The 22,965-nt window shown below is 42.7% G+C and overlaps 4 protein-coding genes across 6 annotated transcripts; 2 read left to right on the top strand and 2 right to left on the bottom strand.

Annotated features, from left to right (window-relative positions):
- Positions 1 to 2,726: 2,726 nt before the first annotated feature.
- On the top strand, positions 2,727 to 5,246 carry LOC310964202 (C-type isolectin Sp-CL4-like). The gene is made up of 6 exons (XM_083937254.1): positions 2,727 to 2,756; positions 3,336 to 3,451; positions 3,747 to 3,871; positions 3,983 to 4,114; positions 4,253 to 4,361; positions 5,078 to 5,246. The coding sequence occupies exons 2-6, from the start codon at positions 3,382 to 3,384 to the stop codon at positions 5,143 to 5,145; spliced, it is 504 nt and encodes a 167-aa protein (XP_083793380.1). The 5' UTR covers positions 2,727 to 2,756; positions 3,336 to 3,381; the 3' UTR covers positions 5,146 to 5,246.
- A 2,804-nt stretch (positions 5,247 to 8,050) lies between these two features.
- Positions 8,051 to 9,839, top strand: LOC310964203 (C-type isolectin Sp-CL4-like). The gene is made up of 6 exons (XM_083937255.1): positions 8,051 to 8,074; positions 8,196 to 8,305; positions 8,432 to 8,553; positions 8,703 to 8,834; positions 8,973 to 9,081; positions 9,715 to 9,839. The coding sequence occupies exons 2-6, from the start codon at positions 8,242 to 8,244 to the stop codon at positions 9,780 to 9,782; spliced, it is 495 nt and encodes a 164-aa protein (XP_083793381.1). The 5' UTR covers positions 8,051 to 8,074; positions 8,196 to 8,241; the 3' UTR covers positions 9,783 to 9,839.
- On the bottom strand, positions 8,851 to 13,116 carry LOC310964199 (C-type isolectin Sp-CL4-like). 3 transcript variants are annotated; one of them, XM_083937251.1, is made up of 6 exons: positions 13,083 to 13,116; positions 12,476 to 12,591; positions 12,281 to 12,393; positions 11,999 to 12,130; positions 11,752 to 11,860; positions 8,851 to 9,216 (listed from the first exon to the last, which is right to left on the bottom strand). In XM_083937251.1, the coding sequence occupies exons 2-6, from the start codon at positions 12,543 to 12,545 to the stop codon at positions 9,104 to 9,106; spliced, it is 537 nt and encodes a 178-aa protein (XP_083793377.1). In that variant the 5' UTR covers positions 12,546 to 12,591; positions 13,083 to 13,116; the 3' UTR covers positions 8,851 to 9,103. The 3 variants fall into 3 exon arrangements, 2 of the variants coding, with proteins under 2 accessions (XP_083793377.1, XP_083793376.1); XM_083937250.1 differs by having other exon boundaries at positions 8,856 to 9,216; positions 12,281 to 12,396; XR_014593724.1 differs by lacking the exon at positions 8,851 to 9,216 and adding an exon at positions 11,452 to 11,645 and having other exon boundaries at positions 12,281 to 12,396.
- Positions 13,117 to 16,739: 3,623 nt separating this feature from the next.
- Positions 16,740 to 19,588, bottom strand: LOC310964201 (C-type isolectin Sp-CL4-like). Its single transcript, XM_083937253.1, has 6 exons — positions 19,559 to 19,588; positions 18,840 to 18,982; positions 18,113 to 18,237; positions 17,894 to 18,025; positions 17,628 to 17,736; positions 16,740 to 16,922 (listed from the first exon to the last, which is right to left on the bottom strand). Exons 2-6 carry the CDS (start codon positions 18,934 to 18,936, stop codon positions 16,855 to 16,857), a joined length of 531 nt encoding a protein of 176 aa, XP_083793379.1. The 5' UTR covers positions 18,937 to 18,982; positions 19,559 to 19,588; the 3' UTR covers positions 16,740 to 16,854.
- Positions 19,589 to 22,965: the final 3,377 nt, after the last annotated feature.

Genomic DNA, 22,965 nt, shown 5'->3' with positions numbered 1-22,965 from the left:
TTAACACACGTTTATGCTCCTAGAGGACACTTTAACACACGTTTAGGCTCCTAGAGGACACTTTAGCACACGTTTAGGCTCCTAGAGGACACTTTAGCACACGTTTATGCTCCTGTTTTCGTGGCAGATTGAAGTGAAGCAGAAGAGACTGTTGAGTGTGAACAACATGGAGGCTTCCACGGATGAGATGAGCAGCTATGGAGCGAGCCGCTCACTAACTCTTTGTTCTCTGGATCCTTCTGTTGAATATGGACCGGGCTCCTGAAATTGGGCCTTTGATCCGTAAATTCACGTTAAACACAAAGGGAAAACCTCCTTTACCCACATGTTGTTTCCTTTCTGAGCTAAGTTGTGTTGAATTTTGCCGTCCTAATGAAGTCGTGATAGAAAACAAAGCGAATGTTTAATGTATTCTGGAGTGGATCAGTGGATTGATGTGATATCTTACTCAACTCCACCCTCCCCTTCCTTTCACACACGTTACTGTTGTCACCTGTTGTTGTTTGGAAGATTTAAGCTAAGCTAATATAAGCTAACGAAACCATACAGCTCCTGTGGCTTTAACTCTAACGCTAATTAAAGCTCTTAGTGTCAACAAAGTATTAAAGGTTGTCGTTCTGTATTTTATCCATATAATATTATTAATGATGATGAAACTCCTTCACCGACGTTACCTGAATGTTTACCAACAACAAGCTAACGTGTCAACACAATAATGTCAGGAACGGTTCAGGTATAACACGAAAGGTCGACCCAATGCAGACACGGACAAAAAGTAAAGTTACAAATCAAGCGTTAAAAAACTATAAACAGACAAACGCAAAAAAACACTACAAAGAATACAAATACAATGACTAACTAAACGAACACGGGAACAACAGGAACAGGAAGACGACGGAAGATCAGGAGACGGACGGGAAACGGAAACATGGGAAACTACGGAGAAAACAGAAAACAAACACGATTAATCAAGCGTGAAAACCACAACGAGAAAGGGGGGAATAGTTTTACCAATACAGGGTCGACGACGGTCCGGCGCTGCGTGCCTGTCAGCTTGAGGTATTTAAGGTGGTGAGGTAATCAGCGTAACAGGCTGCAGCTTGGGGGGAACGCCTACCGGACCTGGACAGAGACGAGGGAGAGACACATGCAGGGAAACGCAGACAGAGGGAGACAAACTCACACAGAACGGAAGAGACAAAACCAGGTCTTGACAAATAATAAGCCATAAAGACAGAATTCAGCACATTTGGACAAAACCACTCCCAACTCCCAACAGTCAAACCCCTCAGGACCGTAACGATGTGTCGTCACAAGTTCAAATATCAACTAAAAAACATAAATCCCTCTCCGGCACAGCTCCGTCCTCACAGCTGCTTTACTGGGGAAATGGAAACTTCCGGTCGGAGAATATGAAAAATATACATGTCATGTGTGATGACGGAGAATACGCGGAGGAGGGGACCCAAATGCAGACACGGATCTCAGGAGACGGTATTAACAAATTGCATTAAACTTGTTTACAAAAGGTGATTTTTGTGATTTTACCCAAAAGATACGCGGACCGTAAAACAAAACACTGGAGGAGAAAAATAAAACTATTTTTCTGGCTTTAAATTGAATACATTTTTGAGTTTTGTCTCGTAGATTTGCTAGTTTTTAAACTTAATTTTAATGGTGAGCACAGCCGGTACAAAGGTCACGTTTGCTCACTGGCAGCTCTAACGCTAGCTACAATCAACACAGGTGTAAATGTTAAAATATTGGGTTCTTTCATATGAAATTCATGCTCGATAAAGTAAACTTTTTCTCTCTTTTCAGCAGATTAAATTGATTGCAACTTCATACCTGAGCTGTTATCTTGTATTTTCTTGTTCAGCTAAATTACAACGTACCCACAAATCTAGCAAGATAGACGGTTTTGAGTCACTGCATTGAAATCCCAGTAGATAGCAGAGCAGCCCGTCTGGCACCAACAACCATGCCACGTTCAAAGTCACTTCAATCACCTTTCTCCCCCGTTCTGATGCTCGCTTTGAACTGCAGCTCATCCTCTTCACCACGTCTACATGCCTGAATGATCTGCTGCCATGTTATTGGCTTGCGTTAACGAGCAGTTAGAAAAATGCACCTAATAAAGTGGCCGGTGAGTGTATACTAATGCTAACGCTAATGCTAACAGTCATTGAAGTAAGACAGGTGTTTAAGAGCAAGGAGAAACTTAAATCCTGCAGGAGAGTGACCCTCCAGGAGCAGGGTTGGGCACCCCTGAAGTCAAAATACACAACGTTTCAAGATGGACTCTTAACTTTCATATCTTATATTCGGCTCCTATCAGACTTTAGTTTTCACCTGCACCAACTTGATGAAGGTGAAACTTTCCACTGATGCCCTGTGGACATGCTGATGTTCTGCCAATGTCAGAAACTGGCTCATTTTGATATAATTCATTATTAGAACAAACAGCAAGAAATTAAATTTGCTAATATAGAAAACTGCGTCATCAGCAAACAGACTGATATTATGAACCCCAGTTTTTTTCCCACATATCAAACAAGAGTCTGTCTCTGTGACATGGTGATACTTTCTTTCAGTGTTTGTTCTTTTAATGAATGATATCAAAATGAGCCAGTTGGTGACATTGGCAGAACATTTACAGTACATATCCACAGGGCATCAGTGATGAGTTTAAAGACAGAGGAAGAGCCACCTGACAATCAGACAGAGGAGCAACGAGACACCAGAACACGTCTGTGGTGAGCTGCTTTTTCTCTCTCTATGTTTTATAATATCAGAACAGTTGATGTAAGGACATTTGGGACCTGAACACAAGACGTTATATTTGATAGTCTTTAAATTGACAGATCGCTGCTGTAGAGATCTGATTATGGATGTGATCAAACTGCTGTTGTCCACATTTTCTATGAGGTTTATGTCTGAAAGCAGCCGTGTTTATACTTTAAAAAGTGAATTTCTCTAAATATCAAACTAGTCTTTTAACAGAGACAGTGTTTCCAGGAGACAGAGATATGTACAACTGTGTCTTGTCTGTGTATGTAGTTTTGACTGTACCTACAGACTGAACAACAGGGGTCCAAGACTTGAACCCTGGGGGTCTCCACTCACTATATCAGCCTTTCTAGAGATTAAATTACAGAAGACACAAAGAAATAATGGTCGTTTGGTTAAGATACAAACAAGCAAGTGTTTACTGCACATGGAGAGGAATAAACATATGTACCAAAATATGATGTATTGATTATGTTTGATTGATCATCTAAAGCCTATTGAGTGTTGCCTGCTTTCATTCACACTTTAAACGTTCACATTTCCAGGTCATATTCCAGTTGTGGAGCTCTGAGAGTTATTGAGTCCTGAGTCATGGGTCCAGCTGTGGTGACTGCTGTCCTGCTGTTGGTCTGTATCCAGGTCACTGGGACAGAAGGTCTATGTAAGTACCATTCATCACTAACACGTTATTTTATGTAGCTGACGCTTTTGTCCAAAGCGACTTCCATTAGGTGCATTCAACCATGAAGGTACAAACCCAGGAAATCTAGCATTAGGTCAGTTCTCTAACTTCAAATAAGCCAAACTACAGAGTGCCACATATACAGTAAGTGCAGGATGTAAAAATGATTCAAGCCAATCATCAGCTTCTTAGCCAAGGTGCATTTGAAATAATTGTGTTATTAGCCTGTGGTGGAAGATGTGTAGCAGTCATCAAAGTACTTGTGTTCCCACAGCTGGTTTTAGTCTGTACTCATGTAGAGACCATCCAGTTATACCATGTGGTGACGGATGGAGCCGCATTGATGACAATCGGTGTTTTAAATACATCAGGACTCCAAAAACTTGGACTGATGCAGAGGTGATGGAAACACAGAGAATGTTTTTTATAAGAAAAAAAAAACTCATCTTGTGCAGACGGTTAAGATTAAGTTCTGGTGAAGACTAACGTTCCTTCTTCTGTTGACTGCAGGACCACTGCCGCACCTTAAATGGTCATCTGGTGTCAGTGCACAACAGTGACGAGAATGCCAGGCTGTTATGTTCGAACTGGCCTGAAACAGAAAGTCTTGAGGCTCTCTGGATTGGAGCACAAAGATCAGTGGTGAGCAGTGAATGTGTGATTGATTGGTTGTTAGTGAACTCTGTGATGGATGAACGGGAGGAAAGAGCCTGATGTCTGATACATAGAGGAGTGTGTGTGTCACATGTCATCACTGATTCTCACCTTTGTGTTTTTCAGGGAGAGTTCAGAAACACTGATGGATCTGAATTCAACTACAATTTAGGGATTTCTGGTCAACCAGACGACGCTGGTGGACAACAGAACTGCATTAAGATGCTGACTAAGGGTGAGGAAAGATTTTATAGTTTTAAGAAAGTATAGTATAAGTTTATAAAACTCTGTAACCCTGTATAATTCAAAAGTGCACCTGGTGAACACTGGTCTTGATGCAAGAACCAGTCATATGAACAGGTGTGTACTTCAATAACACAAGTGTGACCATATGCGGCGCTATTAAGAGGCTACGGGAATAAATCCCCATATAAAACCATGATTTTTTTCCTTATGTTTACATATTTTGTTTTAAGATGAGGTTAAAGAAACTTTTATAATCATTATTATTTTTTTTTTTTTGCAGATGGTATATGATAGTCGTACGTTGCGTCGAGCTAACGGAGAGGCAGCGCGCTAACCCCACATTCACTCCAAAAGCAATGGAGGTGATTAAATCGCTCAAAATCAAAGTACCGCGTCGCACGCTCACATTTGTTACATTTATGATCGTCGCTTCATCGCTTCAATCCCAGGTAGCATCCGAGGCGGCTAGCTAACTGAAGCTAACCCCCGGCTCAGCCTACTCTGTTGCACTAAATGGAAAGTGATGCTAGTGCTAACAGGGATCTGAAAGCTTCTAAAAGAACAGGAATGAGCTCTCAGATGAAGTTTGTGGCTTTTAAAAGAGCCGTTGTGTCCGTTATCTGTATAAGAAACAAGATGATTCTGTTTGAATGTTGACATTGTGTTGAATAAACCACTGAAACAATGTTTTTTGTTGTCTTTTAGTGCCGGGACTGTGGGTCGATGTTCCCTGCTCAGAGAAGAATAACTTTGCGTGCGCCAAGAAGATGTGATCATCAGCAGCTGATTTCACATCTCCAGTCAGTGTGGACATGGACAGCTGATCAGCTGTGCTGCAGTTGGACCAGTCTGTTTCATGATAACCACTGCAAACACAAGCTTTTACATTTACTGCAATAAACGCTTCAGCATTCATGTTCCAGCCTCTTCTTTTATTTCTGTTCATGTTTAGAAATATAAGAGGAGAAATCTTGATCATCTTCTTCCAGATGCATCTGTTAATGATCGTCCTGGTAAGCAAACAGTCACAGTCCTGCATGGCGCTGGAGAGCCTTCAACGACTGACTCCCAGCTACCTAAAGAGAGTCCAGTGAGGGATAGAGTTAAGAATAAAGCCTGTTGTGCCTACTGCGAGAGCGCGGAGAATTATCTCAGCCAGTGCGGTGATGTTGCCAAGCTCTCCAAAGACCAGCTCAAAGTCTGGATCCTGGCCAATAAATGGTCCTGGCCATGTGCACGAAAGCATCAAGCAGCCCAGTGCCCAAACTCACGCTGACCAATTCTGGTCCAGATTCATCAGGGAATACCTCCCTAGCTTGCAGACCAGACAGAAATGGCACTCTTCACCTCCTGAGCTTTTGGATAAGGTGGTTATCCTGCTGGTGGATCCGCAGCTGCCTCGGCCCTGTGGCCCGTTGAACATCATATTAAGGTTCACCGCAGCAATGATGGGTGCATCAGATCAGCTGATGGGAACATTAAGGGACAGGTGTACACTCAACCAGTAGCTCGGTTGGTGATGTTAACGCCGCTCCCGTGTGGGGAGGTTGATTCCCCGCTGGACTCAGGGCCCCCTGATCCTGACTGTCAAGCCTTTCTTTGGGCGCAAACGTGCCTTACACATTAGTTTTATGAGTAACTGTCATTTAGGAGCCTCTACCTAGACCTCCTCACCAGAGAGAATGACGTTCCTTAGTTAGGCTTCGTTTTGTCATTGCCTGCCGAGAGTAAGCGATGGAAAGCAGTGCGCATCATCTTGTGCTTATAATTCCTGTGCCTTTTTCTGTCCGTGTTTCTCCTGCGAGTGATACTCCTGTTGTTGAGTTCTTGACTGTAAACTGATGACAATATGGAGTGCTGGAGAATTGGAAATAAATACAACTGGAACAGTCTAAGAAGACATTAAATCTCCTTGTCTTCATTCCTGTGTCCTGATCAACACGCCAGTCTTGTGTCCTGTTAACCCAACACGAGTTAGCGCGGCTTCGTTACCTTCAAAACAACTATCAAACATAAGGTCTTGTAATTAGGTCGTATGTGTCCTTGCATCAACTGTTCTGATTTCCTAAAACATACAGAGAGAAAAAGCAGCTCACCACAGACGTGTTCGTGTTGGGAACCCCTGAAGTCAAAATGCACAACGGTTCAAGATGGACTTTCAACTTTCATGTGTTGTATTCGGCTCCGATCAGACTTTAGTTTTCACCAGCACCAACTTGATGAAGGTGAAACTTTCCACTCATGCCCTGTGGACATGCTGATGTTCTGCCAATGTCACCAACTGGCTCATTTTGATATAATTCATTATTTAAACAAACACTGAAAGAAACTCGTTCACTTGCCCTCGGGGGAATCCACGCCGCCATAAGTGTCGTTCCAAAAGTGTGAACTCTGACTTTCATACTGGTTTTATTCCTGAAACAAAAGATTAATATCAACGGCTTATTAGTTAAATATATTTAACATCATAAACAATAATCATAATGCATTTGAAAGGACTTGTGTACAAACGTTAATTCCTAACACACATAATACTGAGCTGCACTCAGACAGTATTCTTTGGTGTAAACTAGTTAAATTAGCTCATTTCCATCTGCTGATATCCTGAGACTTGAACAAACAGCACGTCATTATCAAACCGAAGGTAATATTATAATGTACATAATGCTGTTATTGTTCAGTGACAGCTTACTACACGTAGTACTACTACAGTAATGAAGGTTGAGTTAGCTGTACAGCTTACCTCCAATTATCTAAGCTCATGTTGTCAGGAGCAGCGGCGGCTCAGATATGTCAGGTTGCTGATAGAAGGAGGTGGGCACATGGACCCGTCGTGAGGTTCAACTCAGGAGCCAATCGATGCAGCCTCGTCCCCCAAAGCTCCTCCCATTCCTGTCAACGGCGTCAAAACTTAAAGATGGCAGCGCCCCGTGGACATATAAAAAAGAAGATGGCAGCGGTTGGGGTTGTTTCTCTCTTACTATCACGTTCTGATGCTCGCTTTGAACTGCAGCACATCGCTTGCTTCTGTGTGATTGGCTGATTAGAAATATGCATTAACGAGCATTTGGACAGGTGCACCTAATAAAGTGGCCGGTGAGGGTAAACTAATGCTAATGCTAACAGTCATTGAAGTAAGACAGGTGTGTTAGAGCAAGGAGAAACTTAAAACCTGCAGGAGAGTGACCCTCCAGGAGCAGGGTTGGGCCCCCGTGAAGTCAAAATACACAACGTTTCAAGATGGACTTTCAACTTTCATGTCTTGTATTCGGCTCCTATCAGACTTTAGTTTTCACCTGCACCAACCTTGATGAAGTTGAAACTTTCCACTCATGCCCTGTGGACATGCTGATGTTCTGCCAATGTCACAAACTGGCTCATTTTTATATGATTCATTATTTGAACAAACAGCAAGAAAGTAAGTTTGCTAATATAGAAAACTGCGTCATCAGCAAACAGACTGATATTATGAACCCCAGTTTTTTTTCCCACAAATCAAACAAGAGTCTGTCTCTGTGACATGGTGATACTTTCTTTCTGTGTTTGTTCAAATAATGAATGATATCAAAATGAGCCAGTTGGTGACATTGGCAGAACATTTACAGTACATATCCACAGGGCATCAGTGATGAGTTTAAAGACAGAGGAAGAGCCACCTGACAATCAGACAGAGGAGCAACAAGACACCAGAACACGTCTGTGGTGAGCTGCTTTTACTCTCCGTAGAATAGAAGAGATCTTTATTGTCAATGACTGAGGTATTATCACAGGTTTTTACATCTTGAATGCAGTTATTCACACTTTTAACACGTAACATTTCCAGGTCATATTCCAGTTGTGGAGCTCTGAGAGTTAGTGAGACCTGAGTCATGCGTCCAGCTGTGGTGACTGCTGTCCTGATGTTGGTCTGTGTCCTGGGCACCCGGAGTATGCGTAAGTAACTTACGTCTTAATTACTTACAGACTGTCGATTTAAACTGTAATTACCATAAAATCACCAACACATTATTGGATTTAAACTCAAGGAACTTTGTCATTTAAGCACTTGTGTTCCCACAGATCTTTTATATCCTCAATGTGAAAATCAGCCAGGTGAACCATGTGGTGACGGATGGAGCCGCATCGATGACGATCGCTGCGTTACATTAATCGAGACTCGAAAAACTTTCAGTGATGCAGAGGTGATGGACACACACACACCCCCCCCCCCCCACACACATACACACACACACAGTCAACAGAATAAAGAGAATACTATCTTCATCTATGATACTGTATGTGATGATAAAGTGCTGGTGAAGAGTAACACTCACATTTCTCTTGATTTCAGGAACACTGCCGCTCTTTAAACAGTGACCTGGTTTCAGTTCACAGTCAAACAGAGATGATGAAACTACTTTGTTTGTCCTGGGATACCAGCTTTCATGACCAAACCTTCTGGATTGGAGCCCAAAGATCAGGGGTGAGCAGTGAATGTGTTATAGATTGGCTGTTAGTGAACTCAGTGATGGATGAATGGGAGGAAAGAGCCTGATGTCTGATACATAGAGGAGTGTGTGTGTCACATGTCATCACTGATCCTCACCTTTGTGTTTTTCAGGCAGAGTTCAGAAACACAGATGGATCTGAATTCAACTACAACTTTTGGTATCCTGGTGAGCCAGACAACACTCATGCACAGGAGGCCTGCGTTGATTCGAGCCATTTTGGTAAGTGAGGTTGAATTTGTAATTAAAAGAATCGACGGAAGCAAGTTTTCAAGATGAAAAAGGTCTGATGGTGGTGGTGGCGCCTGCTGCCGTGGTCCTGCATGACGCTTCTTGCTGTGTTCAGTTTCTGTTGATCTACATGATGAGAAAATATTCTTTTTACCACTGGGAGACATTTTTGTGATTGAAATTTGGCCACAAACAGAGAACATGAAGCGTTATTTAGGGGCATAGGTCATGTTAATGATGGTTTACCACAAGTGTGCACCTTCTCTTCCACTGTGACTCTCTCCCGGTGTGGTTGGCCCCCAAAGGAAGCTTCCTCTAGCCTTCTCGCTGCCCGGCCATGTCTCTGTAGTGACAGCTAGTGTTTGTGTAGGTGCAAGTGTGTGTGTCTGTGTGAATGTGTGTATGAACGTATACATGTGTGTGTGTCTCTGTGCATGACTGTGGGGGTGGGAGGGTTGGGTTCTTTTAACTTTCTTCTCCGTATTTTATTTGATGTTTCTCTTTTTCTGTACATCCCTGTCCGGCACTTTGTGATACTTTTCTGTATGAAAAGCGCCGTATCAATAAAGGTTGATTTGATTTGATCCTGATGACACTACACGTGATGTTTTGTGTGTTTTTCAGACTGGGGACTCTTGAATGTTGCACCCTGCTCAGAGGAGAAGTTCTTTGTGTGCGCCAAGAAGATGTGATCATCAGCAGCTGGTTTCACATCTCCAGTCAGTGTGGACATGGACAGCTGTTTCATGAGAACCACTGCAAACACAAGCTTTTACATTTACTGCAATAAACGCTTCAGCATTCATGTTCCAGCCTCTTCTTTTATTTCTGCTCATGTTTAGAAATATGAGAGGAGAAATCTTGATCAACTTCTTCCAGATGCATCTGTTTTTTATGTGGAAAAATAGCTGTTGTTGGTCACTAAACCAATTATGTTATTTGAATGTAGTACCTCAGCCCCACCACGTGTAGGCGCATCAGCTGCTCACTGTCATCACCATTGAACGTGACCTCAGTCTGAGGCGAGCGCCACCTTCGTCAGAGCTACTGACCCGAGCACCTGTGCGTAAACGAGCCGGCCAACCGGGGTATTTTTGACCTGACCCCACCTTATATCTGGGAACTATTGCATCATCTAGCCATGGTGACCTAACTGAGGTCTAATGAACAAGGTCTACTGTCCGTCCCAAATACCAGGCTCAGAAACCAAGGGTTCATTCGTGGTTCCCTCCCTGAAATGGTCTCGCCCAAGTCATGAAAAGAGTCAGTTTAAAGTTTTAAAAGGCACTTTGTCCTATAGCGTCTGATCTTACCTAATATGTAGTTCATACTTGTTACTTTTATTGATGGTTTTTAACTAGTTCATCACTTTAAATCTGTCTCTTGTGAATGCCCAACTTAAATGAAGTGCTTTTATGGACACTATGTGCTCTATTAGCATGAACTATGTCACAAAAACACCTAACAACTGAACAAACACCCGTCTGTGTGCAGGAAGTGTGACCCATTTCATAAACCAGGTGAAGCTTACAGACTGCATGTCACAGTGTTATAGTGCCACCACCTGGACAAACAGGAAACTACTCAAAAAAGGAACATGAGACACAGAAAACAGTGACTTTAGTGCACATACGTCTTTACCAAAGACTCCCCTCTGTGTGAGAAGGTCCCATCAAAAATATTACAGAAGGGAAACCTTAGTGATGTTGGTCTCAGTCCAGGAAACGAGGTGTGAATAAAGTTGCTTAAATTACATTAGCACGTCAACATTAGCACTTAAGCACTGAACTAAAATGACAAAGGCATTAAAAAGGTTGGTGCACACTGAATGTGGTTCTCTCATATTTCTAAACATGATGAAACGTGATGGTTAACAGAGTAAACGCCTCATACATCTGTTAAGGTAAGAATCAGGTTGCCGATAGAAGTGGGCGGGCACATGGACCCCTCCAGTTCAGGGTCCAATCAATGCACCCTCGTCCCCCCAAGCTCCTCCCTTTCCTGCCAAAACTTAAAGATGGCAGCGCCCCGTGGACATGGAAAAAAGAAGATGGCAGCGTCCGGGGCGGTTTCTGACAGTTGAGTCAGGGGTAGTCTGACTGTCTGGGCTGAGTTCAGCACCATGGACAGACAGCAGACGACCACCTGTCTGTCAAACACCAGCTATTTATCTTTACTGTAAGTTACTGAATATAAAGTATAGACAAAGTGGGAGACACAGGATGTCACCATTAAATCTGTTGCACACAGTTGTGATTAAAACAGATGCATCTGGAAGAAGTTGATAGAAATTTCTCCTCTCATATTTCTAAACATGAACAAAAGTAAAAGAAGAGGCTGGAACATGAATGCTGAAGCGTTTATTGCAGTAAATGTAAAAGCTTGTGTTTGCAGTGGTTCTCATGAAACAGACTGGTCCAACTGCAGCACAGCTGATCAGCTGTCCATGTCCACACTGACTGGAGATGTGAAATCAGCTGCTGATGATCACATCTTCTTGGCGCATGCAAAGAAATTAACTTCTGAGCAGCGTACGTCAAACCACCTTCCTGTCACTGGAAAACAAAACTTCCTCTCAGTGGTTTAATAAACACAACGTCATATTCAAAACTTCATTCCCATTTTTAAATCTACAACCTTCACTCCTTTATTCTGCCTCACCTTTAAAGTTTGACTCGATGCAGTCCTCTCGTCCGTCTCTGTTGTCTGGTTGACCAGGATACCAAAAGTTGTAGTCAAATTCAGATCCATCAGTGTTTCTGAACTCTCCCTGAAAAACACAAAGGTGAGGATCAGTGATGACATGTGACACACTCACTCCTCTATGTATCAGACATCAGGCTCTTTCCTCCCGTTCATCCATCACTGAGTTCACTAACAGCCAATCTGTCACACATTCACTGCTCACCCCTGCTCTTTGGGCTCCAATCCAAAAGGTTTGGTCATGAAAGCTGGTATCCGAGGCCAAACAAAGTAGTGCCATCATCTCTGCATGACTGTGAACCGAAACCAGGTCACTGTTTAAAGTGCGGCAGTGTTCCTGAAATCAAGAGAAATGAGAGCAATGTTATTATCAACAGCACTTTATCATCACATACAGTATCATAGATGATGATAGTTATTGTGTGTGTGTGTGTGTGTGTGTGTGTGTGTGTGTGTGTGTGTGTGTGTGTGTGTGTGTGTCCATCACCTGTGCATCACTGAAAGTTTTTTGACTCCCGATCAATTTAGCACAGCGATTTTCATCAATGCGGCTCCATCCATCACCACATGGTCTGGGTTGACAAAAGTGCCGAGGTACACCTGCTGTGGGAACAAAATTGCCTAAATGACCAAGTTTCTGTGGTTTTGGTTCAATCATGTGCCGTGATAGTAAGTTACTTACGATCGAGCTTGGTCAAAGTGTCCTGGACACAGACCAACAGCAGGACAGCAGTTATCACAGCTGCACGCATGACTCAGGACTCACTAACTCTCAGAGCTCCACAACTGGAATATGACCTGGAAATGTGAACGTTTAAAGTGTGAATGTCAGAAAAATGGAAAATGGAAATATTCAACACTCAGCAGGCTTAGGTGAGTGTTAGGTGAGACTAACATGAGGGGGAAAACCCTTATTCAACAAACTACAAGAGTTAGATGTATTAAGACACATGTTTGAGATATAATTACACCGAACACTGTTACTGTAACAATGTTGTTGATACACAGTTGTACAAATCTCTGTCTCCTGGAAACACTGTCTCTGTAAAAAGACTAGTTTGATATTTAGGGAAATTCACTTTTTAAAGTATAAACACGGCTGCTTTCAGACATTAACCTCATAGAACATGTGGACAACAGCAGTTTGATCACATCCATAATCAGATCTCTACAGCAGCGATCTGTCAATTTCAAGACTATCAAATATAACGTCTTGTGTTCAGGTCCCAAATGTCCTTACATCAACTGTTCTGATATTATAAAACATAGAGAGAGTAAAAGCAGCTCACCAAAGACGTGTTGTGGTGTCTCGTTGCTCCTCTGTCTGATTGTCAGGTGGCTCTTCCTCTGTCTTTAAACTCATCACTGATGCCCTGTGGATATGTACTGTAAATGTTCTGCCAATGTCACCAACTGGCTCCTTTTGATATCATTCATTAAAAGAACAAACACTCAAAGTATCACCATGTGACTCAGAGACAGACTCTTGTTTGAGGTGTTTTAAAAACTCACTTCAGCTGAGTTGGGGTTCAGTTTGAGCCCCCAGTGACATTCACAGTTGATTAGCTCAATCTGTACGCTGATGACACCGTTTTCTATATTAGCAGAGTAGCACCATTAAAACTGAGTTCCTTTGAATCTGTGAGATCTAACTCAGCTTCAACTCAGTCCAGTTTGGGTCTTTTCCATCCCTGACCCAGGTGTGGCTCCACTAAGAGAGCTGAAGTGACCCTCTTATTTTCACACTGACCCTTACAGAGTCTCTCTCTCTCTCTGTGTAAGCTGATAAAGTCTGTACTGAGTTCAGTTCAGGTAAGTGACATCGCCTCTGGCCCAGAAACTGTTTAATGAGCATTTGAATTCCTCACTTTACATATAAGGAGACATTAAGAGCTTGGAGCGAGTTCATATTGATCAGAACCACCAAAGGTTGTTTGATGTGACAACACTGGATATTTGAAGTTGAAGGGTGGAGATGTCAAATATTATTCAACACTCACACGGCAAAAACAGGTGAGGGATGAAGATCAGGAAAAAAACAAGCCCTAACCAGTCAATTCTAGTTTGAACCAATGCAGAAGTGCCAAAAATTGCGAAAAGAGTGGTCATGTGTAACCATTCTGCGTGCATCGTTGTGTTTGTTCACTTCTATCTCATACAAGGTTTATTATTTTATGTTAAGAAGCAACAGCCTCTCCTTGTGATCAAATACAACATTAGGGAGAAAAAACAACTGAACATTTATTCCCAATATTTGACATCTCCACATTCTGGTGAAGACTGTCGTTCCTTCTTCTGTTGACTGCAGGACCACTGCCGCACCTTAAATGGTCATCTGGTGTCAGTGCACAACAGGGACGACAATACCAACCTGGTTTGTTTGAACTGGCGTGAAACAGAAAGTCGTGAGGCTTTCTGGATTGGAGCCCAAAGATCAGGGGTGAGCAGTGAATGTGTGATTGTGATCAGAGAGCAGACAGATTGGCTGTTAGTGAACTCAGTGATGGATGAATGGGAGGAAAGAGCCTGATGTCTGATACATAGAGGAGTGTGTGTGTCACATGTCATCACTGATCCTCACCTTTGTGTTTTTCAGGGACAGTTCAAATACACTGATGGATCTGCATTCAACTACAATTTATGGTTTACTGGTCAACCAGACAACGCTGGTGGACAACAGGACTGCATTGAGATGACCGGTAATGGTGAGGAAAAATAGAGAAAGATTTTATAGTTTTTAAGAAAGGGAATTATGTTTTTCTGTGTATAAAAATCTGTAACCCTGAATAATTCAAAAGTGCACCTGAAAAGCAATAGTCTTGATGCAAGAACCAGTCATATGAACAGATTTATACTTAAATAACACAATTGAGACCATAGCTAACTGAAGCTAAACCCCGGCTCAGCCTACTCTGTTGCGCTAAATGGAAAGTGATGCTAGTGCTAACAGGGATCTGAAAGCTTCTAAAAGAACAGAAATGAGCTCTCAGATGAAGTTTGTGGCTCTTAAAAGGGCCGTTGTGTTCGTTATCTGTCTGCTCAAAGCAGCAAATGTGAAGAAACAAGATGATTCTGTTTGAATGCTGACATTGTGTTGAATAAACCACTGAAACTATGTTTTTTGTTGTATTTTAGTGATAGGACTGTGGATCGATGAATGCTGCTCAGAGAAGAATAACTTTAATGACTGCTTTTTTTTTTTACAATCAAGTCGAAACATCTTCCACCACAGGCTAAAAACACATTTATTTTGAATGCACCTTGGCTAAGAAGCTGATGATTGGCTTGAATCATTTCTTTTACATCCTGCACTTACTGTATATGTGGCACTCTGTAGTTTGGCTTATTTGAATCTAGAGAACTGACCTAACTCTAGATTTCCTGGGTTTGTACCTTCATCGTTGAATGCACCTAATGGAAGTCGCTTTGGACAAAAGCATCAGCTACATAAAATAACGTGTTGGTGATGAATGGTACTTACGTAGACCTTCTGTCACAGTGACCTGGAGACAGACCAACAGCAGGACAGCAGTCACCACAGTTGGACCCATGACTCAGGACTCAATAACTCTCACAGCTCCACAACTGGAATATGACCTGGAAATGTGAACGTTTAAAGTGTGAATGAAAGCAGGCAACACTCAATAGGCTTTATTCAGTCTGTAGGTACAGTAAATAAGACTCACACAGACGACACACAGTTGTGCATATCTCTGTCTCCTGGAAACACTGTCCCTGTTAAAAGACTAGTTTGATATTTAGGGAAATATACTTTTTAAAGTATAAACACGGCTGCTTTCAGACATAAACCTCATAGAACATGTGGACAACAGCAGTTTGATCACATCCATAATCAGATCTCTACAGCAGCGATCTGTCAATTTCAAGACTATCAAATATAACGTCTTGTAATCAGGTCCTCTATGTCCTTGCATCGACTGTTCTGATTTCCTAAAACACACATAGAGTAAAAGCAGCTCACCACAGACGTGTTCTGGTTTCTTGTTGCTCCTCTGTCTGATTGTCAGGTGGCTCTTCCTCTGTCTTTAAACTCATCACCGATGCCCTGTGGACATGCTGATGGTCTGCCAGTGTCACCAACTGGCTCGTTTTGATATCATTCATTAAAAGAACAAACACTGAAAGAAAGTATCACCATGTGACTCAGAGACAGACTCTTGTTTGAGGTCACCAATTGGCTCATTGGGATGTAATTCATTATTTAAACAAACACTGAAAGAAAGTGTTACCATGTCACTCGGAGACAGATGCTGCCTTTCAGTAATGGTTCATCACACTCTCGTTCACTTGCCCTCGGGGGAATCCCTGCCGCCATCTTAAGTGTCATTCCAAAATTGTGAAAAAGTGAAGGGAACTCGGTGAGATCGACCCTCGGAGGCCTGAGTGATCGAGTGAACAATGGTCGTCACTCCAGGGGTGAATATTAACTCAGCAGAAACTCACTTCAGCTGAGTTAGAGTTCAGTTTTATCCTCCAGTGACATTCACAGTTCATAAGTTCAATCTGTTCGCTGATGACACCGTTTTCAATATTAGCATTATATTAGAGTTCAGTTCAGGTGAGGGACGTCGCCTCTGGCCCAGAAACTTTTTGATGAACATTTGAATTCCTCACTTTACATGTAAGGAGACATTCAGAGTTCAGAGCGAGTTCATATTGATCAGAACCACCAAAGGTTGTTTGATGTGACAACACTGAATATTTAAAGTTGAAGGGTGGAGATGTCAAATATTGGGAATAAATGTTCTAAGTTGTCTATTTATCTTTATTGTAAGTTACTGGATATAAAGTGAAAAAGAAGGAGACACAGAATGTTGTCACCATTAAATTTGTTGCAGAACAGTTAATTTTCCTCATATTTCTAAACATGAACAGAAATAAAAGAAGAGGCTGGAACATGAATGCTGAAGCGTTTATTGCAGTAAATCTAAAAGCTTGTGTTTGCAGTGGTTATCATGAAACAGACTGGTCCAACTGCAGCATAGTTGATCAGCTGTCCATGTCCACACTGACTGGAGATGTGAAATCAGCTGCTGATGATCACATCTTCTTGGCGCACGCAAAGGCTCTCATCTGTGAGCAGTGTGCATCATGCCACCATCCCTGCACTGGAAAACACACAACAGAAAATATTCAGTGTCATCAGGAGTTACAGTGGAAAACTTCCTTTCAGTGGTTTATTAAACACACTGTCAGAATTCAAACAGAATCATCTTGTTACTTCACAGAGGTAGTTACATTTCCTGCTTTGAGTAGACAGATAATGGACCTCACACAGGATCATGTTTATCTTAAAGTACTCGACTCAACTTGATAAAGGACGCCTGTTCAGGAGGAGGTACATATCCATGCCAATTATAAGAAACGTAAGAAATCTAGCCATGTGAGTAATGTTAGGAGCTCTGAAAGTAAAAATCATAGCAGTAAATTTGTCAGATTCATTGAAGTACAGTGACAGAAATGACTGCTTTACGTTAAGTTGGATGCCAAAATACATCTTAAAGAAATTCATGTTTTTGTTTGGACGTGGAAAATAAACATGAGGTTACAGAAATGGACAGCACAATACATATCCTGTCTGCTATCATGACAGATGATCACCTGGACAGAGACCTGTGAAAAGAGCCTGAGGTGGATGGAAAATACAAATAATAAACTGTGAAACGTTCTCTTAAATCTCTCTTTGTACTATTTAAGAACAAATTGGTTCTGGTTCTTGCATGATGTCCATTATAGAAATATAAAAGTTAATTCTTGGCCTCAATACTCCTTATTGCTAAAATCTTTATTTCTAACCCTCTATTTTCCCTTACATATATTGTCTGCAAAGGCGCAGTCCTGGTTTCCACCATGGTTGTCTGGCTCACCCATAGCCCATGCTGTGTAGTCAAATTCAGATCCATCAGTGTTTCTGAACCCTCTCTGAAAAACACAAAGGTGAGGATCAGTGATGACATGTGACACACACACTCCTCTATGTGTCAGACATCAGGCTCTTTCCTCCCGTTCATCAATCACTGAGTTCACTAACCAGCCAATCTGTCTGCTCTCTGATCACAATCACACATTCACTGCTCACCCCTGATCTTTCGACTCCAACCCAGATATGTATGTGATCAGTCGGGGCACGCCAGTTCAAACAAACCAGGTTAGACTTGTCATGCTTATTGTGCACTGACACCAGATGAGCACTCAAAGTGCGGCAGTGTTCCTGACATCAACAGAAATATGAACAAGTGTTAGTCTGACCCAGCAACAACAGCATTTTTTTACTGATGCCTTTCTGTGTTTCCATTACCTCGGCTTCACTGAAGGTTTTTGGAGTCCCGATTACTTTAGCACAGCGATTGTCATCAATGCGGCTCCATCCGTCACCACATGGTCTGTCCGGATATTTTCTACACAACCAACGCTCATAGCGAGCTGTGGGAAAACAAGTTCTTTAATGATCAAGTGTCTTGTGCTTTAGTTAATTCAATGATGTGTTGGTGATATTATTGGACATGAAGGAGGACATCAAAAAGATTTGTATGCCTGTGAAACTTCTGTAGAAGAAGCAGTGTCCAAGCTTCAAATGACATTTAATGGAATACATAAATCCCTGCTTAGTCTCAAACTCATCCTTAATGAGTTCAAGACCAAATTCATGATCAAGGAAGCCCATAAGATCTGCTCCTTCAGTGGCACTACTACTTAGTAAGGTCTTAGTTATAAATCCCTGGCTATTTGTTTAGATGACAGACTGTCTTTTAAAACTCATGTACAGGAACTTGTACTGGGTACACTGTATAGATTTAGGTCATGTCTTGTGCTTGAAAGCAGAAAGCTGACTGTCCAATTAATGACACAGTCAAAAGGGACACCGTCTATCACAGTGCCATTGGTTTTGTGATTTTGTTTGGTGTTATGTAATGTTTTTTGCACCCTGTATCTTTGCGTTCTTATCAGGTCATTGCTGTAAAAGAGGCTTGTGCTCAGCCAATTTCCCTGAATAAACAATGAATGAATGAATGAATGGTGCTTACGGTAAAGAAAGTCCGGGTTAGGATGTACAACTTCAGCTGTCCCAATGTCCAGGGTGCAGAACAACAGCAGGACAGCAGTTAGCACGGATGGATGCATGACTTAGGCCTCACTAACTCTCAGAGCTCCGCAGCTGGAATACGACCTGGAAATGTGAAGGTTTAAAGTTTGAATATTTACCAAACTATTACTTTACCGGGCACAGTCATTTACATTCAGCCACATAACTCCACATAAAACCACACCACGTTTTTTTTACACTTCATTCTTCGTACAGATTAAAACGACGTGTTGATCAGTTGTTAGTTTGACAAAGTTGATAAAATCCAAACAACATCATTGAAGCACTTGGGAAAGTGTCTCAGTCCTTATTTGATTTGCATCCAAACCAAAGGACCATTATTTATTTGTGTCTCTTTGGATTTGTATTCCTACAACGGCTGATCTAGCAAATGGAGACCCCCAGGGTTCAAGTCTGGGACCCCTGTTGTTTGTAGTCTGTAGATACTGTCGTTAAAACTTATTCAGATGTAATCCCATCAAACACTATGGCACTGTAAACAACAATGGCCCTATACAACTAAACTACTCTTACCTTAAAACACTGGTCTGGCAATCAGAGAAACACACTTTACGTCTTGTTTGACACATAACCACCCTTAAAATGTAGAGAAAAGCATTTTAATCACATCACACCATGTAGAGAGAAAAAGCAGCTCACCACAGACGTGTTCTGGTTTCTCGTTGCTCCTCCGTCTGACTGTCAGGTGGCTCTTCCTCTCACTTTTAAACTCCCCATCATGTCCTGTGGACATGCTGATGTTCTGCCAATGTCCCAGACTAGCTAATTTTGATATCATTCATTATTAGAACAAACACTGAAAGAAAGTTTTTCCATGACACTGAGAGACAGACTCTTGTTTGAGGTGAAAAACAGCTGAAACTCACATTTTCTGTGGCCCAGTTTCCATTTAATAAGGAAATACGATCTGGGGGATCCAATCACAAGTGCACTAGCATGAGTCTCCACATACATCTTCAGTGACCACCAGTGGCGTGCACAGACCGTTTGAGGGGCAGGGGGGAAAAGGGAAAAGGGTACATATGGTGCATCTTCGCCACTGTAGAGAGCATTTTAGCTCGCATTTTGGCTCCTAGAGGGCACCGTATCACACTTTTTGGCCCCCTGGGAACCATCATCTTATCGTGGTGGAGAGGTTCATGTGTCTCTTTGAACCTAAGGGCTGTGTTGTCTGGAGCCTTGTGCTCCTGGAAGGGTCTCCCATGGCAGAGTGGTCTCAGGGGAGGGGCCGGACTAAGAATGATTGTGGGCAGATGGGGCTCATAGCCTTGGATGGCAACCCGTCCAGGAGAAGGACACTCTGATCTAAAACCGGGACTGTGAGGAGTTGCGCCCCACAGTTTGCTATCAGCATAGTAAAGCCAACCATGGAGTACAGCGTCATCCCAAATCCTATACTTCCAGTGGCGGGACTCTACAGGAACATCGTGTCGGATGGTGGTGCTGGTCCTCCTTCTGGAGGACACCATGACGACAGGGCCTCAAGCCCTGGGCTTGTCCCAGGGCAGGTCCTATCTGATCACAGCACCTCGTCCAGTGCACTCGTGCGCTGTCGTAAACCATTTGTTATGGGAACCTTCAACGCATGCACAGAGAGAAGAATCGAGGTTGATAGAGCTAGCCCACTGTGCTGAGGAATGGGAGTGGAGATCCTGGGGATCCAGGAACACAGGAGCGTGCACACTGATGACCGGATCGTGTACCGCAGAGTGGAGAGATGCACGTTCATCTCTTCATCAGCGTGGCGGAACGAGGCCCAGGCCATAACAGGCGGCGTTGGGTTAATGCTGGGTTCCCGGGCGTGTAAGGCTCTTCGTCGGGTTCACCACCACACCGACAGGATCCTGATCGAAGAGTTCTCGGGCAATCCAGTAACAACAGTGCCCACAACTTCCTGGCAATCCTTGGGGATTTCAACGCAAGGCTTGGACCAGAGGACACACCCTTCCCTTACCACGGCTCCTAGAGGGCACTTTAACACACATTTTGGCTCCTAGAGCGCACTTTAGCATATGCTTTTCAACAATTGCGAAAATCGACGGAGAAGAGAGTAGTAACTGGACATTTAAAAATGTCGCAAAATTTTGAGGATAAAATCTATGAGTCGGTCAGGGGGTACATCCAACTCTCTCATCAGTACAACAAAAAATGAACCTCTCACCATTAAGGTGTCGGTTCACATGCCACTGCGCGTATGCTTTCTGCACCTTTTTTGACTATTTCCGATGACACAACGCAACATCATCTTCTCTACAGACGCCATGTTTGCAACACAGCACTGGAGGATGTATTGTGTAATATTGTAAAAACGCTGAAACCAGATGGAGGTATGAAAGGTAGTACCGGAGACAACGTTTGGTACGGGTGAACAAATTTCGTCCGGATCCGGAGGTATGACTGTCTCTCTCTCTGTGTCAGATGATAAGGTTAAGTTCAGGTGAGGGACATCACCTCTGGCCTAGAAACTGTTTAATGAACATTTGAATTCCTCACTTTACATGTAAGGAGACATTCAGAGCTTGGAGCGAGTTCACATTCATCAGAATCACCAAAGGATGTTTGATGTGACAACACTGGATATTTAACATTGAAGGCTGGAGATGCCAAATATTATTCAGCAGTTTCCCTAATCCCTGATTAACTTTTAACTTGTCCTTTTATTGGGTTCATGTAGTCTGGGGGGCTAGGTTGAGCATACATATGAAGAAATGTTATAAGTGTTTCCTTTTTCACCTTAATCCATTTCAGCTTTGACCTTTTCATTAAGGATCCTAGCAGCCTGAAAGTAGAGGCTCATCCTGAGGCTCTCAGTGCTGGCGTGGTGTACCTGAAACCTCCTTCCTGACTTTATCATGGGAGAGAGGGCTGTTGCCTATGATTCCCATAGCCTCAGTCTTGCTATCCTTGTGATACCATCCTGATCTGACAAACTCCGTTGTATTTTAATCGCAGATCAGTCTGGTAATGTGCGGCAGGAAAATTTGGAGAGGTCAAATAAATCCGCATTGGTTATGAGGCAGATTGTGGAGTGACGCAACAGGAAGCGACTGTTCAGTGTAAACAACATGGCCTCCAGCAGGCTGCGGGTTAGCGTGTTTCTGACCAAACTGTCAGGAACAGACTCCATGGGGGTGGCATAATGTCCCGACGTCCTCAAGTGGGACCTATGCTTAAAGCGCAGGATTCGTGAGAGAACACCAGCATTGGTTACCTGTTCTCTTCACAGATGAGAGCAGGTCCACACTGAGCACATGTGACAGGTGTGTAAGAATCTGGAGACTTACGTAATTCATCCATAAAGAGCTGATGTGTGATGTGTTCCTTTGATTTTGTTAGCAGTGTATTTAACTTATAAAGACAACCGACTGTGTAGAAAGAAATGCTGAGAACACCACCTGATAGTACTTTCAATTACAGCCCGTGGCAAACATTTTATCTATCTAGTAAAAATGCATCATGTCCATTTGGTAACTCTGACTACAGTCCCAGAGGACCCCATTACATTATATGTCACTATATGAAGGCATTGAGAGCAAACTGATTGGAAATTGAATTGGAATGACAATCAGACACGTGAGACAAGTGTAGCTCTGAGGTCTATAGATACCCCAACTGATCAGATGAGCATAAAGAAACCCCAGAAGGGATGTCGTGATACCACTGAATGTGACGTTTTCTGGGGTTTTTTTTGGAACGATGTGCGCTGCTCAGAGGAGGAACTCCGCGTGCACCAAGAAGATGTGATCATCAGCAGCTGATTTCACATCTCCAGTCAGTGTGGACATGGACAGCTGATCAGCTGTGCTGCAGTTGGACCAGTCTGTTTCATGATAACCACTGCAAACACAAGCTTTTAGATTTACTGCAATAAACGCTTCAGCATTCATGTTCCAGCCTCTTCTTTTAGTTCTGTTCATGTTTAGAAATATGAAAGGAGAACTTCTGATAAACAGACTGTTCTGCAACAGACAGGGTGGCAGCACCTTGTGTGCACTAAAAGATAAGTCTAATCATATTGTATATGATCAAGGTAATTGTGAACAGGT

Source organism: Echiichthys vipera (assembly GCF_963691815.1).
Source record: "Echiichthys vipera genome assembly, chromosome: 22".
NCBI classification, from domain to species: domain Eukaryota; kingdom Metazoa; phylum Chordata; class Actinopteri; order Perciformes; family Trachinidae; genus Echiichthys; species Echiichthys vipera.
The sequence above is the reverse complement of the archived record's forward strand: the minus strand, read 5'-3'. Positions and strand labels throughout refer to the sequence as shown.

Excerpts from the sequence above, each read along its gene's own strand:
- LOC310964201 (XM_083937253.1), bottom strand. The coding sequence starts at position 18,936 with ATGCATCCATCCGTGCTAACTGCTGTCCTGCTGTTGTTCTGCACCCTG. Across the intron at positions 18,238-18,839 it reads TAACCCGGACTTTCTTTACC|CTCGCTATGAGCGTTGGTTG; the intron begins GTAAGCACCATT and ends GTTTTCCCACAG. Across the intron at positions 17,737-17,893 it reads TTGGAGTCGAAAGATCAGGG|AGAGGGTTCAGAAACACTGA; the intron begins GTGAGCAGTGAA and ends TGTGTTTTTCAG.
- LOC310964199 (XM_083937250.1), bottom strand. The coding sequence starts at position 12,545 with ATGCGTGCAGCTGTGATAACTGCTGTCCTGCTGTTGGTCTGTGTCCAG. Across the intron at positions 11,861-11,998 it reads TTGGAGCCCAAAGAGCAGGG|GGAGAGTTCAGAAACACTGA; the intron begins GTGAGCAGTGAA and ends TGTGTTTTTCAG. Across the intron at positions 9,217-11,751 it reads CATCGAGTCAAACTTTAAAG|ATCAACAGAAACTGAACACA; the intron begins GTGAGGCAGAAT and ends CTCATCATGTAG.
- LOC310964202 (XM_083937254.1), top strand. The coding sequence starts at position 3,382 with ATGGGTCCAGCTGTGGTGACTGCTGTCCTGCTGTTGGTCTGTATCCAG. Across the intron at positions 4,115-4,252 it reads TTGGAGCACAAAGATCAGTG|GGAGAGTTCAGAAACACTGA; the intron begins GTGAGCAGTGAA and ends TGTGTTTTTCAG. Across the intron at positions 4,362-5,077 it reads CATTAAGATGCTGACTAAGG|TGCCGGGACTGTGGGTCGAT; the intron begins GTGAGGAAAGAT and ends GTTGTCTTTTAG.
- LOC310964203 (XM_083937255.1), top strand. The coding sequence starts at position 8,242 with ATGCGTCCAGCTGTGGTGACTGCTGTCCTGATGTTGGTCTGTGTCCTG. Across the intron at positions 8,554-8,702 it reads AAACTTTCAGTGATGCAGAG|GAACACTGCCGCTCTTTAAA; the intron begins GTGATGGACACA and ends TCTTGATTTCAG. Across the intron at positions 9,082-9,714 it reads CGTTGATTCGAGCCATTTTG|ACTGGGGACTCTTGAATGTT; the intron begins GTAAGTGAGGTT and ends TGTGTTTTTCAG.